The sequence below is a fragment of the Pseudophryne corroboree genome, chromosome 4, assembly GCF_028390025.1.
Source record: "Pseudophryne corroboree isolate aPseCor3 chromosome 4, aPseCor3.hap2, whole genome shotgun sequence".
NCBI lineage: Eukaryota > Metazoa > Chordata > Amphibia > Anura > Myobatrachidae > Pseudophryne > Pseudophryne corroboree.
In genome coordinates, this window is record NC_086447.1 from 894,234,855 (window position 1) to 894,248,833 (window position 13,979).

The window sequence follows — 13,979 nt, forward strand, 5'->3', positions numbered from 1 at the left end:
TCTTTCTAAAGATCAACTTACAGAAGAACAACGAACCATAAAGATTTCACTCCATGGTGATGTGTCTAATACAGTATATTTGGTGTATTTTGTTTGCCGTATGAGATATTCTGCTTGCAATCCCATTGCGCCCATCAGTTGTGTGCCTCGATTCAGTTGGGTGTAACCATTGGTTCATTAACTTTAATGTTCTTTTTGTTCTACATTTCAGAAAAGTTGATGCAAAACTTAAGCAGCTCATTGTTTCCTTCCTTCCTGCATTGTTTTCTTGTCATAGATTCCACCAAAATATAAAATATTTATGTACTTTAAGTAAAAAAAAGTCCACTTTTCAATTTAGATTTTTTTTTTTTTACTGTACAATTTGTAGCAAAAATGGTTCTTTTTTTTCACATGAATGTCAAATTCTAAAACTCAGAGTAGGAAACACGACCATACAAGAGAAGTACACAGCCAGGTCACAACATAGCTCTCATCCCTTTGTCTTTAGTGATAAAAAAAACAGTATACATTATATTCACCTTGTTAATTTTTTTTTTCTGTACAAAATGTTCAAGGATGCCAGTGACCAGAGAAATCGTAGAAACAAAATTAAACCAGAGCTAAAGTAAGTCCATGACAGCTGAATGTACTTTTTCCCCCTCTCAGTCACAAGAAAGTCATTAATGAGAATGATGGTGGACGATTCAAACATCCTTAATAGTTCTTCGAAAAACGTTGGTACTCTCCGGTATTTTTTACCTAGGAAGTGCAAGCCGTCAATGATATCCTGCTACTCCCAGTCGATACGCTTGATTGTGTTGCTGACATCTGGAATGACAATTTTTATCTTGTCATATCTTAGTATATTCTGAGCACTATTTATTTTGTAAGTTTGTACCCTCCTGGGAATGACTAGACTTTGGTCAACTTTCATTGATGTTCACTCTTAAGAACTTCAGTTGCTGCTGAACTTCATCTTAAGCAAATAGTTAAAAAACACTTCTATGTCAGTAGTAGATCAACCTCAGAAAAACTGGCTTACAGAACGTTTCAACTTTGATTAATTAAGTGCCTCTTAAAATCATCATTAACGACTCTTGAGGGACTTCCCTGGGTTAGGAAGTATATTACAAATGTAGGTCAGCAACACTTGAGGTTCTTAGGTTTGAACATCTCTCTTCTCAAAAGTTTGTCCTTTTACCCCCTGGCAAGTAGTTACTTAAAATGTATACAGTACTTTGTCCCATGTAGCAAAACAAACTCAAGCACCTCTAACTTTATTAATTTTGGGATTAATGGACCACACACTTAAAAAAATAATAACATCATTTTACTTGATACTATGTGGTTTATAGCCACCCCACTCCCCAAAATGAATTTGACCCTTTAATTTTCATTGTATGCATTCAAAATTCTTTAATAATTATACTCTATTACATCTCCCTATAAACTCATCTAAGGCAGACAGAAAAGCTGATGAAAAAATATGTATAAATGGTCTATAAATTTTTTTTTTTACTTTATTTTTTTTGAAAAATATATATATACTTTAAGATTGTTTCCCTTTAGTTTTATTAAAGAGATTAAAATAACTATATCAAATGACAATAAATAAATCAAGTTTGGTAAAAAATAATAATATCTAAAATAAAAAATAGCATAATTAAAACAAAAAAAAGAAAGAAAAACATTTGAGGTGACCACAAATGGTGTTATTTGGACGTTTGGTGGCTTCATCATAACTTCACCGATGCCTCTGCGATTCTTCACCAAAGGTCGTATTAAAAGACAGGAATGAACATTCCCTCATCAGCCGTCCTTTTCTTGGGTTCATATAATAAAGAGCACTTGGACTATAGCATGTGCTTATCATCTGCTCTGCTGAACAGTCCACCACTGGCTTAATATAACTGGCTCGATTTGTGTCATGATAACTCCTGCCGTGGATTTTTTGTGTTACCCGTCTCTGATTTCAGAGACCTAGCAATTCATACGGTAGATTTCTTGGACACTATGCTTGCCTTAAGAAACAGCAAGAATATCATTAAAGGAGCTGGGCTGTATTTACACTGTGCTTTCCATTACCCATTCTGAACTGCTGTCGTAGGTGCTTTTAATCGTGTCCCCAGCTATTTCACTATCATCATACTGTAAAAGCATCCCATTAACTGAGAGGCTTCTCCTAGTCCAAATATTTGACATATTTCGTGGGTAACTACAGCACTGAGTTGTGGCAAAGTCCCCCATATCAAATGAATGACTACGTTTGGCTTTCCCCTCCAGAGGTAACATGAGGAGGCTACGTACTTTGGACTCTTGGTTGCCCAGTAAAGGCTCTTTGTCTGACTGGTGAACTGTTGTTGTAGTCCTGGAGTCTACAGTGTCCTCCTTTCTTTGACACCTCAACTCCAGGGTGGCAAAGGCCCCCATTAGCTTATCAATGTTATGCTTAGACCTGGAGACAGGCCTCCACTTATTGGACAGAGTGCTTTGATTACTCTGTAGACTGTAGTCATCGCCCTCTGGACTATTCACGGAACTAGAAGAGGACGAGACACTACTGTGCACTGAGCCACAGTTGAATTCCATTAGTTCATTCCTCACCACCACTTTTGGGTTGACTTGTAGCGGAACCCCATTCTGCACTGAGTTTCCTCCATTAGTTTGGGAATAAACATTGCTGACATTGGCCATCTTTCCCTGGGAACTGTTGCAAATTTTATATCTTACCATTAAAATAACAATGAAGACCAGCAATGTAGCAACTATGATGCCTCCAATAACTAGAATCATTGTTCCCCCTAAGAACTGGCTGTGCATGGACTGGCACTGTTGATAGTCCTCTTGGGTGAAGAACTGGGCACATCCCACTATGTTTGTAGCAGTTAGTGTCGTCGCAGTGTCGTCCCAGATGGCCAAGACACACAGATCGTACGCTGTCCCAGATACCAGGTTGTTGACGACAAATGCCTTGTTGGCGGCGGGGATCATCCTTGAAATGGAACAGAAACAGAAGAAATACATTATGATGTTATAGTTCCAAATCCAAAGGTGTCTATGCAGACATGAGGGGAAGATGTGAAAATGATCTATAGCACTGTTTTATTACACTGCCCCACAGTGGCCATACTATGAATCTGATTCTGAGACACTTTGTATGCGTCCAATTTAGTAATTTCCCTCAAACCGAGCATGTGCCCCAGGCTGCTTTCACATCTTTGGGAATGTATGTATGATTTCGAGTCACTTCTTGGCTGTATCTCTGTGGACACTAGATGGGCATTTCTGATTGGCAAATCGGCGGCAATGTGAACTGCATTCCGTTTGCAATCCATTTGCATTCAGAATGTGGCCGCATTCGGACTTGATGTGTCTCAGAATCAGATAAACCTGGAGCAGATCAGCGGTAGGCATATCTGCAAATTATGATCATTACAGACCCTCCAGCATGACCGCCTTCCAGCCAGAAAGAAAAGCTCTTTTCCCTATGTTCCACTTCATTTACTATTGTAGTTACCTGCATAGAATTAATTAAGTTTTCAAAACTCATCACATAAAATCAGGGTTAGGCACTTGTGGCACTACAGTTGCTGTGAAATGATATATCCCAGCATGCCCTTCAACAGGTGTTCTGTTAGGGCATGCTAAAACTGAGGCAGGGCAGGCTGGGATGTGTAGTTCCACAGACGCTGGGGAGCCACAGTTTGCCTACCCCTTGACATACTGTAAATGTAATAATTCAGCCCAGGCGTCAGCTATAGTAAGTGAAATGAAGATCTATAGAAACACATTAAGAAGTGGTTATGTAGCAGATTGTACTGCATTTGGCATAGTATAGCAATTTTACATATGATGCACTAATATATAGTAACTTAGTAACATAGTTTCTTCTGTTGAAAAAAGACAATTTGTCCATCGATTTCAACCTGTTAGTGATCTCCTACACTGTAATATTTTAATACTAATTTTAACTGTGGTGAATGTTTAGCCATTATCTCAATTCCTTTATTTTATTTTTTTTATTTTATTTTATTACTATAATGCATGATTTACCCACCATAACCTTGTATATCCTTATCCATTAGGAATTTATCTAGCCCATTCTTAAAAGTAATGGCCGAGTCTGCCATTTCTACTCTCTCAGGCAGGGAATTCCAAATATGTATTGTCCTTACTGTGAAGAAACGTTTCTGTCTCTGTGTGCGAAATCTCCTCTCCTCTAACCTAAGCGGGTGTCCACATGTTCTTTGTGATGAGCTTACCAAAAACAAATCCCCTGCTAGCTGTGTGTATTGTCCCCTTATATATTTGTAAATGTTAATCATGTCCCCTCTTAAGCTCCTTTTTTCCAGTGTAAACATGCCTAGCCTAGCAAGCCTTTCCTCGTATTCTAGCGTCTCTATTCCCTTAATCAATTTGGTTGCCCATCTCTGAACCTTTTCTAGTTCCAGGATATCCTTTTCCTTTTTGTAGTATTTTGCGCATAGTTGTGCACATTATTCGAGATGTGACTTTACTAGTGATTTATATAATGGGAGTATAACACTCTCATCCCTGCTTTATGAATGCTAATACCTTGTTTGCCTTTTTTTCTGCATTCCTACTTTGGGTACTACTGCTAAATTTGTAATCTATGTGAACGCCTACATATTTTTCCAGTTCAGAATCCCCTAGTTTTTTTCCTATTTAGTATGTAGATAGTGTTTTGTTCTTGCTACCAAAGTGCCTTACTGTACATTTATCTATATTGAACCTTATTCTCCATTTTGCTGACCTTGTTTCCAGTTTAAATAGGTCATTCTGAAGAGACTCAGCATCCCGCTCCGAATTTATAACCTTACACAGTTTGGTATTGTTACAAAAATTGACACTGTACTCTCTAGACCTACTTCTAGATCATTTATGAAAATGTTGAACAGATATATATTCAGGTACACTGTATATATTAGCAGATGCAATAAGAGCAGCAGCACAAACACACTCATCAATTACAATTATTATGTCTTTTAGACAGAACAACAGATACTTATAAGGTTAATGGAGATAAAGGTTCAGATCATCTGTAATCCATCATTCAGAAGCAAAAAAAAAATACATATATTTAAAATAGGAAGCATGAGATTCTGGGTGCTGGAATTTTACAGGTGAGACAACTATTTCTACCAAAATCTAGTTTTACCACTGAATAATAAATATTCTCAGAATTCTTCTGTAAGAGCTGCAAATGTGTTGTTTTACAGCAAAATGAAAACTGTATATTGATGACATTTTCCAGACCTTTGGAATACATCCAGAAGAAGGTAGTTAGCTCACTCCACACACACGTATCCCGGTATATATCAGTAGTACAGTAGTTCATTTGGATAAGTTTAAACATCTCTAACATGTATGTAAAATGGTATGTGTGCAAATCACCACAGGATTCTGGATAGCTGCTGAAGTGTGTCTTTACTAAATACAGTCATGCTGAACAATGGCTGCAGGGGCACTTCCTGTATAACAAACACTTCCTGTATAACAAACACTTCATGTATGACAAGTTGATGGCAATGATGCAACTTCCACCATCCACATAGAGCATACATCTACAATATACATCCCTGATGCCTCTTTGTCCTAATTTAAAACCTTCGTAAAATAGATAAAATATAATGTAGCTGCTACAGGGCAGGACATACACTCAAGGCAGGACTGGTCATCTGAATCTTCTGGCAAATGCTAGAAGGGCCAGTAGCCTGATGGGCTACTGCGAGTTGAAAGCCTGGCTAAGCAGCTCTCCATCCTGGTGCTCTACTTGGCTGGTGTGCGGAGAGAGAGGCATGTCATGAGGCCACAAACCTGGGACAAGATACAGCTCCTAGGGAAGTGGGAAGGGTGAGGCAAGGGATGGACTAATGTATGCCAAGTACATTAAAGGCATAGGGACACCAGCAAATATGGGTATATATTTGGTTAGGAGTCACAAATTTTCCACCTACTGGCCATAGTCTATTCTCCCATGCACCTTTATGTATTATGCCCAATATGCCAACGACTTGGCATGAATCCTTGTATTTTATGCAGTATATATATAATGTTGTTCTACCAAAAACCACGTTATCTGAAACTCAGCCCTAAACTTTAGCTTCACGTGGATAGCACCAAGGCAAACTTAACTATAGAGTTATACTCATCCAGGATGCAGTGTTTGCCCCTATGTGGTGAGTTTCCAGATGCCTCCCAGACCAGTTCTGGTCCTGCGCTATGATGCTGATCAGGACAATTTCTAGACAATATGGCTTCCAGTGCGAACAGTAAAAAGCCCCCAAACTGGATATTTTAAAAATGTAGCATACAGAGAAACATCTGTGTACACCAAAAGGGGTGTAGCCTCACTGCAAAGGGGTGTGATCTCAAAGGAAAATACTCCCATACACCCCGTGGCACAACTGCATTTTTGTCATAATTCCCGGTTAGCTCCCCCAAATTGCCATCAGAACTAGCAGGGCCCAGTATAAATTATACAGACAAAGTCCCACAACTCCAGGATAACTCCCCATCACCAGCGTCACAGAAGTACATTATACTAACATGTGTTACTTACCCCTAATAGTCCCCATTGCTGATGTCTGGCCTGACATAACATCATTGCCTGCCTGAAACCAACATCATAAATGGAATAGAGTAGTGCTGGACCACCACCTGTATAGCTGCTGAAACGAGGGAACACTGCCCCAACGGGGCTATGAGCACTGGTGTGGTCCAGACTCATTGGATTTGGAGAGGATATAGCCCAGCTGGGATGAGAAGCTGCAGTTGGTACAGCAGCCTCAGGGGTTATGGTCCTCTCTGAAGCTGCTTCAGATCACTGGCAGGATAGATGCACCTTCATGTTGACTGTTTTGAGTCATAGGTGACAAAGGACCATCCACTGCTGAGGCCTACAACCCAGTGTCAACTTGTAAGGGTTTCACCACCGCTGTCATACAGAGCATGTCGCAACCCATCCTTTACTTAAGGCTCCACTTAATAATGAGCCACAACAACTTTAGCACTTGCCATAGGGTTTAGGGGCTCTGCTCTGGATTTAGCAAACAGCAGGAAGCTTAGCTTACAGCAGCTAGCTCGTGTCAATACCCCTTACTGCATCTATAGATGGTGAAAGCAGTTTGGTCACCATTGCCGATAATGAGGACCAACTGTATCAAAGTCTGTCCGGCTTCAGCGAAGCCTACCAGCTTTGCAGAGTCCCTGCATACAAAGAGCATATGCAGACATCCATTGCGCATGTGCAATAAGTCAACAGCCCATTGCCATCAGTGGCAGGCTGACTGTAACTGAGCAGAAGACACCACCAATGAGGTGGACACCAAAGTACTGCACTGGACAATAATGTTTTGTTAAATACCGGCATCACAGTCATTAGTAACACTGTGATACTAGATGAAATATGCCTCGGGCAATAAGTACTGTTCTTAAATGGGACACCTAAGGGTGAAGTGATACATGTCACATGATCTTTTAATCTCTTCTATTACATCTATTGCTCATGTACTAAATTCCTTGATTAATGGAGATAGAATATGGTATCAGCTTGGGCTCTAATTGTTTGTCCTTTACATGCTATTTACCAGTTCACACTGCAAATCTCTCCAACATGAACTGTTTTCACAGATCATCTAGGCTCTAGATGGTTGGATCTGTCCATGACTCAGTTCTCAAAATACCTCTTAGCATGTGAAAAGCCAGTTGGTGAATTGCTTGCAGTGGTGCCAAATGGTAGGTGGGGGGGGGGGTTGTCCCCCTTTGTCCCCCTCCTCTTCTGTCCTGTCAATCGGCATCAGCCTAGCTCCACAGAGGCTGCTGCCGCTGAACGTTACTAATCCCAGTCATAGTCCACATGGATAGTAAATGAAGCAAATGCTGGGAAAACATGTAGCAACCATTGTCAACTTTTTGAACCTGTCGACCTTATGAACCTGTCAACCTAATTTATGTCGACCATATAGTGCCGAACTATTGACTGTCTACCTAGATATTGTAGATCTATCAACTGAATACTGTGCAGCAGGCTAGAGATGAGCGCCTGAAATTTTTCGGGTTTTGTGTTTTGGTTTTGGGTTCGGTTCCGCGGCCGTGTTTTGGGTTCGAACGCGTTTTGGCAAAACCTCACCGAATTTTTTTTGTCGGATTCGGGTGTGTTTTGGATTCGGGTGTTTTTTTCCAAAAACACTAAAAAACAGCTTAAATCATAGAATTTGGGGGTCATTTTGATCCCAAAGTATTATTAACCTCAAAAACCATAATTTACACTCATTTTCAGTCTATTCTGAATACCTCACACCTCACAATATTATTTTTAGTCCTAAAATTTGCACCGAGGTCGCTGTGTGAGTAAGATAAGCGACCCTAGTGGCCGACACAAACACCGGGCCCATCTAGGAGTGGCACTGCAGTGTCACGCAGGATGTCCCTTCCAAAAAACCCTCCCCAAACAGCACATGACGCAAAGAAAAAAAGAGGCGCAATGAGGTAGCTGTGTGAGTAAGATTAGCGACCCTAGTGGCCGACACAAACACCGGGCCCATCTAGGAGTGGCACTGCAGTGTCACGCAGGATGTCCCTTCCAAAAAACCCTCCCCAAACAGCACATGACGCAAAGAAAAAAAGAGGCGCAATGAGGTAGCTGTGTGAGTAAGATTAGCGACCCTAGTGGCCGACACAAACACCGGGCCCATCTAGGAGTGGCACTGCAGTGTCACGCAGGATGTCCCTTCCAAAAAACCCTCCCCAAACAGCACATGACGCAAAGAAAAAAAGAGGCGCAATGAGGTAGCTGTGTGAGTAAGATTAGCGACCCTAGTGGCCGACACAAACACCGGGCCCATCTAGGAGTGGCACTGCAGTGTCACGCAGGATGTCCCTTCCAAAAAACCCTCCCCAAACAGCACATGACGCAAAGAAAAAAAGAGGCGCAATGAGGTAGCTGACTGTGTGAGTAAGATTAGCGACCCTAGTGGCCGACACAAACACCGGGCCCATCTAGGAGTGGCACTGCAGTGTCACGCAGGATGTCCCTTCCAAAAAAAACCTCCCCAATCAGCACATGATGCAAAGAAAAAGAAAAGAAAAAAGAGGTGCAAGATGGAATTGTCCTTGGGCCCTCCCACCCACCCTTATGTTGTATAAACAAAACAGGACATGCACACTTTAACCAACCCATCATTTCAGTGACAGGGTCTGCCACACGACTGTGACTGATATGACGGGTTGGTTTGGACCCCCCCCAAAAAAGAAGCAATTAATCTCTCCTTGCACAAACTGGCTCTACAGAGGCAAGATGTCCACCTCATCTTCACCCTCCGATATATCACCGTGTACATCCCCCTCCTCACAGATTATCAATTCGTCCCCACTGGAATCCACCATCTCAGCTCCCTGTGTACTTTGTGGAGGCAATTGCTGCTGGTCAATGTCTCCGCGGAGGAATTGATTATAATTCATTTTAATGAACATCATCTTCTCCACATTTTCTGGATGTAACCTCGTACGCCGATTGCTGACAAGGTGAGCGGCGGCACTAAACACTCTTTCGGAGTACACACTTGTGGGAGGGCAACTTAGGTAGAATAAAGCCAGTTTGTGCAAGGGCCTCCAAATTGCCTCTTTTTCCTGCCAGTATAAGTACGGACTGTGTGACGTGCCTACTTGGATGCGGTCACTCATATAATCCTCCACCATTCTATCAATGTTGAGAGAATCATATGCAGTGACAGTAGACGACATGTCCGTAATCGTTGTCAGGTCCTTCAGTCCGGACCAGATGTCAGCATCAGCAGTCGCTCCAGACTGCCCTGCATCACCGCCAGCGGGTGGGCTCGGAATTCTGAGCCTTTTCCTCGCACCCCCAGTTGCGGGAGAATGTGAAGGAGGAGATGTTGACAGGTCGCGTTCCGCTTGACTTGACAATTTTGTCACCAGCAGGTCTTTCAACCCCAGCAGACCTGTGTCTGCCGGAAAGAGAGATCCAAGGTAGGCTTTAAATCTAGGATCGAGCACGGTGGCCAAAATGTAGTGCTCTGATTTCAACAGATTGACCACCCGTGAATCCTTGTTAAGCGAATTAAGGGCTGCATCCACAAGTCCCACATGCCTAGCGGAATCGCTCCCTTTTAGCTCCTTCTTCAATGCCTCCAGCTTCTTCTGCAAAAGCCTGATGAGGGGAATGACCTGACTCAGGCTGGCAGTGTCTGAACTGACTTCACGTGTGGCAAGTTCAAAGGGCATCAGAACCTTGCACAACGTTGAAATCATTCTCCACTGCACTTGAGACAGGTGCATTCCACCTACTATATCGTGCTCAATTGTATAGGCTTGAATGGCCTTTTGCTGCTCCTCCAACCTCTGAAGCATATAGAGGGTTGAATTCCACCTCGTTACCACTTCTTGCTTCAGATGATGGCAGGGCAGGTTCAGTAGTATTTGGTGGTGCTCCAGTCTTCTGTACGTGGTGCCTGTACGCCGAAAGTGTCCCGCAATTTTTCTGGCCACCGACAGCATCTCTTGCACGCCCCTGTCGTTTTTTAAAAAATTCTGCACCACCAAATTCAAGGTATGTGCAAAACATGGGACGTGCTGGAATTTGCCCATATTTAATGCACACACAATATTGCTGGCGTTGTCCGATGCCACAAATCCACAGGAGAGTCCAATTGGGGTAAGCCATTCCGCGATGATCTTCCTCAGTTGCCGTAAGAGGTTTTCAGCTGTGTGCGTATTCTGGAAAGCGGTGATACAAAGCGTAGCCTGCCTAGGAATGAGTTGGCGTTTGCGAGATGCTGCTACTGGTGCCGCCGCTGCTGTTCTTGCGGCGGGAGTCCATACATCTACCCAGTGGGCTGTCACAGTCATATAGTCCTGACCCTGCCCTGCTCCACTTGTCCACATGTCCGTGGTTAAGTGGACATTGGGTACAACTGCATTTTTTAGGAGACTGGTGAGTCTTTTTCTGACGTCCGTGTACATTCTCGGTATCGCCTGCCTAGAGAAGTGGAACCTAGATGGTATTTGGTAACGGGGGCACACTGCCTCAATAAATTGTCTAGTTCCCTGTGAACTAACGGCGGATACCGGACGCACGTCTAACACCAACATAGTTGTCAAGGACTCAGTTATCCGCTTTGCAGTAGGATGACTGCTGTGATATTTCATCTTCCTCGCAAAGGACTGTTGAACAGTCAATTGCTTACTGGAAGTAGTACAAGTGGGCTTACGACTTCCCCTCTGGGATGACCATCGACTCCCAGCGGCAACAACAGCAGCGCCAGCAGCAGTAGGCGTTACACGCAAGGATGCATCGGAGGAATCCCAGGCAGGAGAGGACTCGTCAGACTTGCCAGTGACATGGCCTGCAGGACTATTGGCATTCCTGGGGAAGGAGGAAATTGACACTGAGGGAGTTGGTGGGGTGGTTTGCGTGAGCTTGGTTACAAGAGGAAGGGATTTACTGGTCAGTGGACTGCTTCCGCTGTCACCCAAAGTTTTTGAACTTGTCACTGACTTATTATGAATGCGCTGCAGGTGACGTATAAGGGAGGATGTTCCGAGGTGGTTAACGTCCTTACCCCTACTTATTACAGCTTGACAAAGGGAACACACGGCTTGACACCTGTTGTCCGCATTTCTGGTGAAATACCTCCACACCGAAGAGCTGATTTTTTTGGTATTTTCACCTGGCATGTCAACGGCCATATTCCTCCCACGGACAACAGGTGTCTCCCCGGGTGCCTGACTTAAACAAACCACCTCACCATCAGAATCCTCCTGGTCAATTTCCTCCCCAGCGCCAGCAACACCCATATCCTCCTCATCCTGGTGTACTTCAACACTGACATCTTCAATCTGACTATCAGGAACTGGACTGCGGGTGCTCCTTCCAGCACTTGCAGGGGGCGTGCAAATGGTGGAAGGCGCATGCTCTTCACGTCCAGTGTTGGGAAGGTCAGGCATCGCAACCGACACAATTGGACTCTCCTTGTGGATTTGGGATTTCAAAGAACGCACAGTTCTTTGCGGTGCTTTTGCCAGCTTGAGTCTTTTCAGTTTTCTAGCGAGAGGCTGAGTGCTTCCATCCTCATGTGAAGCTGAACCACTAGCCATGAACATAGGCCAGGGCCTCAGCCGTTCCTTGCCACTCCGTGTGGTAAATGGCATATTGGCAAGTTTACGCTTCTCCTCCGACAATTTTATTTTAGGTTTTGGAGTCCTTTTTTTACTGATATTTGGTGTTTTGGTTTTGACATGCTCTGTACTATGCCATTGGGCATCGGCCTTGGCAGACGACGTTGCTGGCATTTCATCGTCTCGGCCATGACTAGTGGCAGCAGCTTCAGCACGAGGTGGAAGTGGATCTTGATCTTTCCCTAATTTTGGAACCTCAACATTTTTGTTCTCCATATTTTAATAGGCACAACTAAAAGGCACCTCAGGTAAACAATGGAGATGGATGGATTGGATACTAGTATACAATTATGGACGGGCTGCCGAGTGCCGACACAGAGGTAGCCACAGCCGTGAACTACCGCACTGTACTGTGTCTGCTGCTAATATATAGACTGGTTGATAAAGAGATAGTATACTCGTAACTAGTATGTATGTATAAAGAAAGAAAAAAAAACCACGGTTAGGTGGTATATACAATTATGGACGGGCTGCCGAGTGCCGACACAGAGGTAGCCACAGCCGTGAACTACCGCACTGTACTGTGTCTGCTGCTAATATATAGACTGGTTGATAAAGAGATAGTATACTCGTAACTAGTATGTATGTATAAAGAAAGAAAAAAAAACCACGGTTAGGTGGTATATACAATTATGGACGGGCTGCCGAGTGCCGACACAGAGGTAGCCACAGCCGTGAACTACCGCACTGTACTGTGTCTGCTGCTAATATATAGACTGGTTGATAAAGAGATAGTATACTCGTAACTAGTATGTATGTATAAAGAAAGAAAAAAAAACCACGGTTAGGTGGTATATACAATTATGGACGGGCTGCCGAGTGCCGACACAGAGGTAGCCACAGCCGTGAACTACCGCACTGTACTGTGTCTGCTGCTAATATAGACTGGTTGATAAAGAGATAGTATACTCGTAACTAGTATGTATGTATAAAGAAAGAAAAAAAAACCACGGTTAGGTGGTATATACAATTATGGACGGGCTGCCGAGTGCCGACACAGAGGTAGCCACAGCCGTGAACTACCGCACTGTACTGTGTCTGCTGCTAATATATAGACTGGTTGATAAAGAGATAGTATACTCGTAACTAGTATGTATGTATAAAGAAAGAAAAAAAAACCACGGTTAGGTGGTATATACAATTATGGACGGGCTGCCGAGTGCCGACACAGAGGTAGCCACAGCCGTGAACTACCGCACTGTACTGTGTCTGCTGCTAATATATAGACTGGTTGATAAAGAGATAGTATACTCGTAACTAGTATGTATGTATAAAGAAAGAAAAAAAAACCACGGTTAGGTGGTATATACAATTATGGACGGGCTGCCGAGTGCCGACACAGAGGTAGCCACAGCCGTGAACTACCGCACTGTACTGTGTCTGCTGCTAATATAGACTGGTTGATAAAGAGATAGTATACTACTAATATTATATACTGGTGGTCAGGTCACTGGTCACTAGTCACACTGGCAGTGGCACTCCTGCAGCAAAAGTGTGCACTGTTTAATTTTAATATAATATTATGTACTCCTGGCTCCTGCTATAACCTATAACTGGCACTGCAGTAGTGCTCCCCAGTCTCCCCCACAATTATAAGCTGTGTGAGCTGAGCAGTCAGACAGATATATAATATATATAGATGATGCAGCACACTGGCCTGAGCCTGAGCAGTGCACACAGATATGGTATGTGACTGACTGAGTCACTGTGTGTATCGCTTTTTTCAGGCAGAGAACGGATATATTAAATAAACTGCACTGTGTGTCTGGTGGTCACTC

The 13,979-nt window shown here is 43.2% G+C and overlaps 1 protein-coding gene across 2 annotated transcripts in view; it reads right to left on the bottom strand.

Annotated features, from left to right (window-relative positions):
• Window positions 1-328: 328 nt before the first annotated feature.
• The window catches only part of LRFN2 (leucine rich repeat and fibronectin type III domain containing 2), a 746,523-nt gene continuing 732,872 nt past the window's right edge, over window positions 329-13,979 (bottom strand). For both annotated transcript variants that reach the window (XM_063918893.1, XM_063918894.1), the window contains exon 4: window positions 329-2,974. In XM_063918893.1, the coding sequence (XP_063774963.1) occupies window positions 2,047-2,974 (928 nt within the window). In that variant the 3' untranslated portion in view covers window positions 329-2,046. The remainder of the gene's footprint in view (window positions 2,975-13,979) is intronic.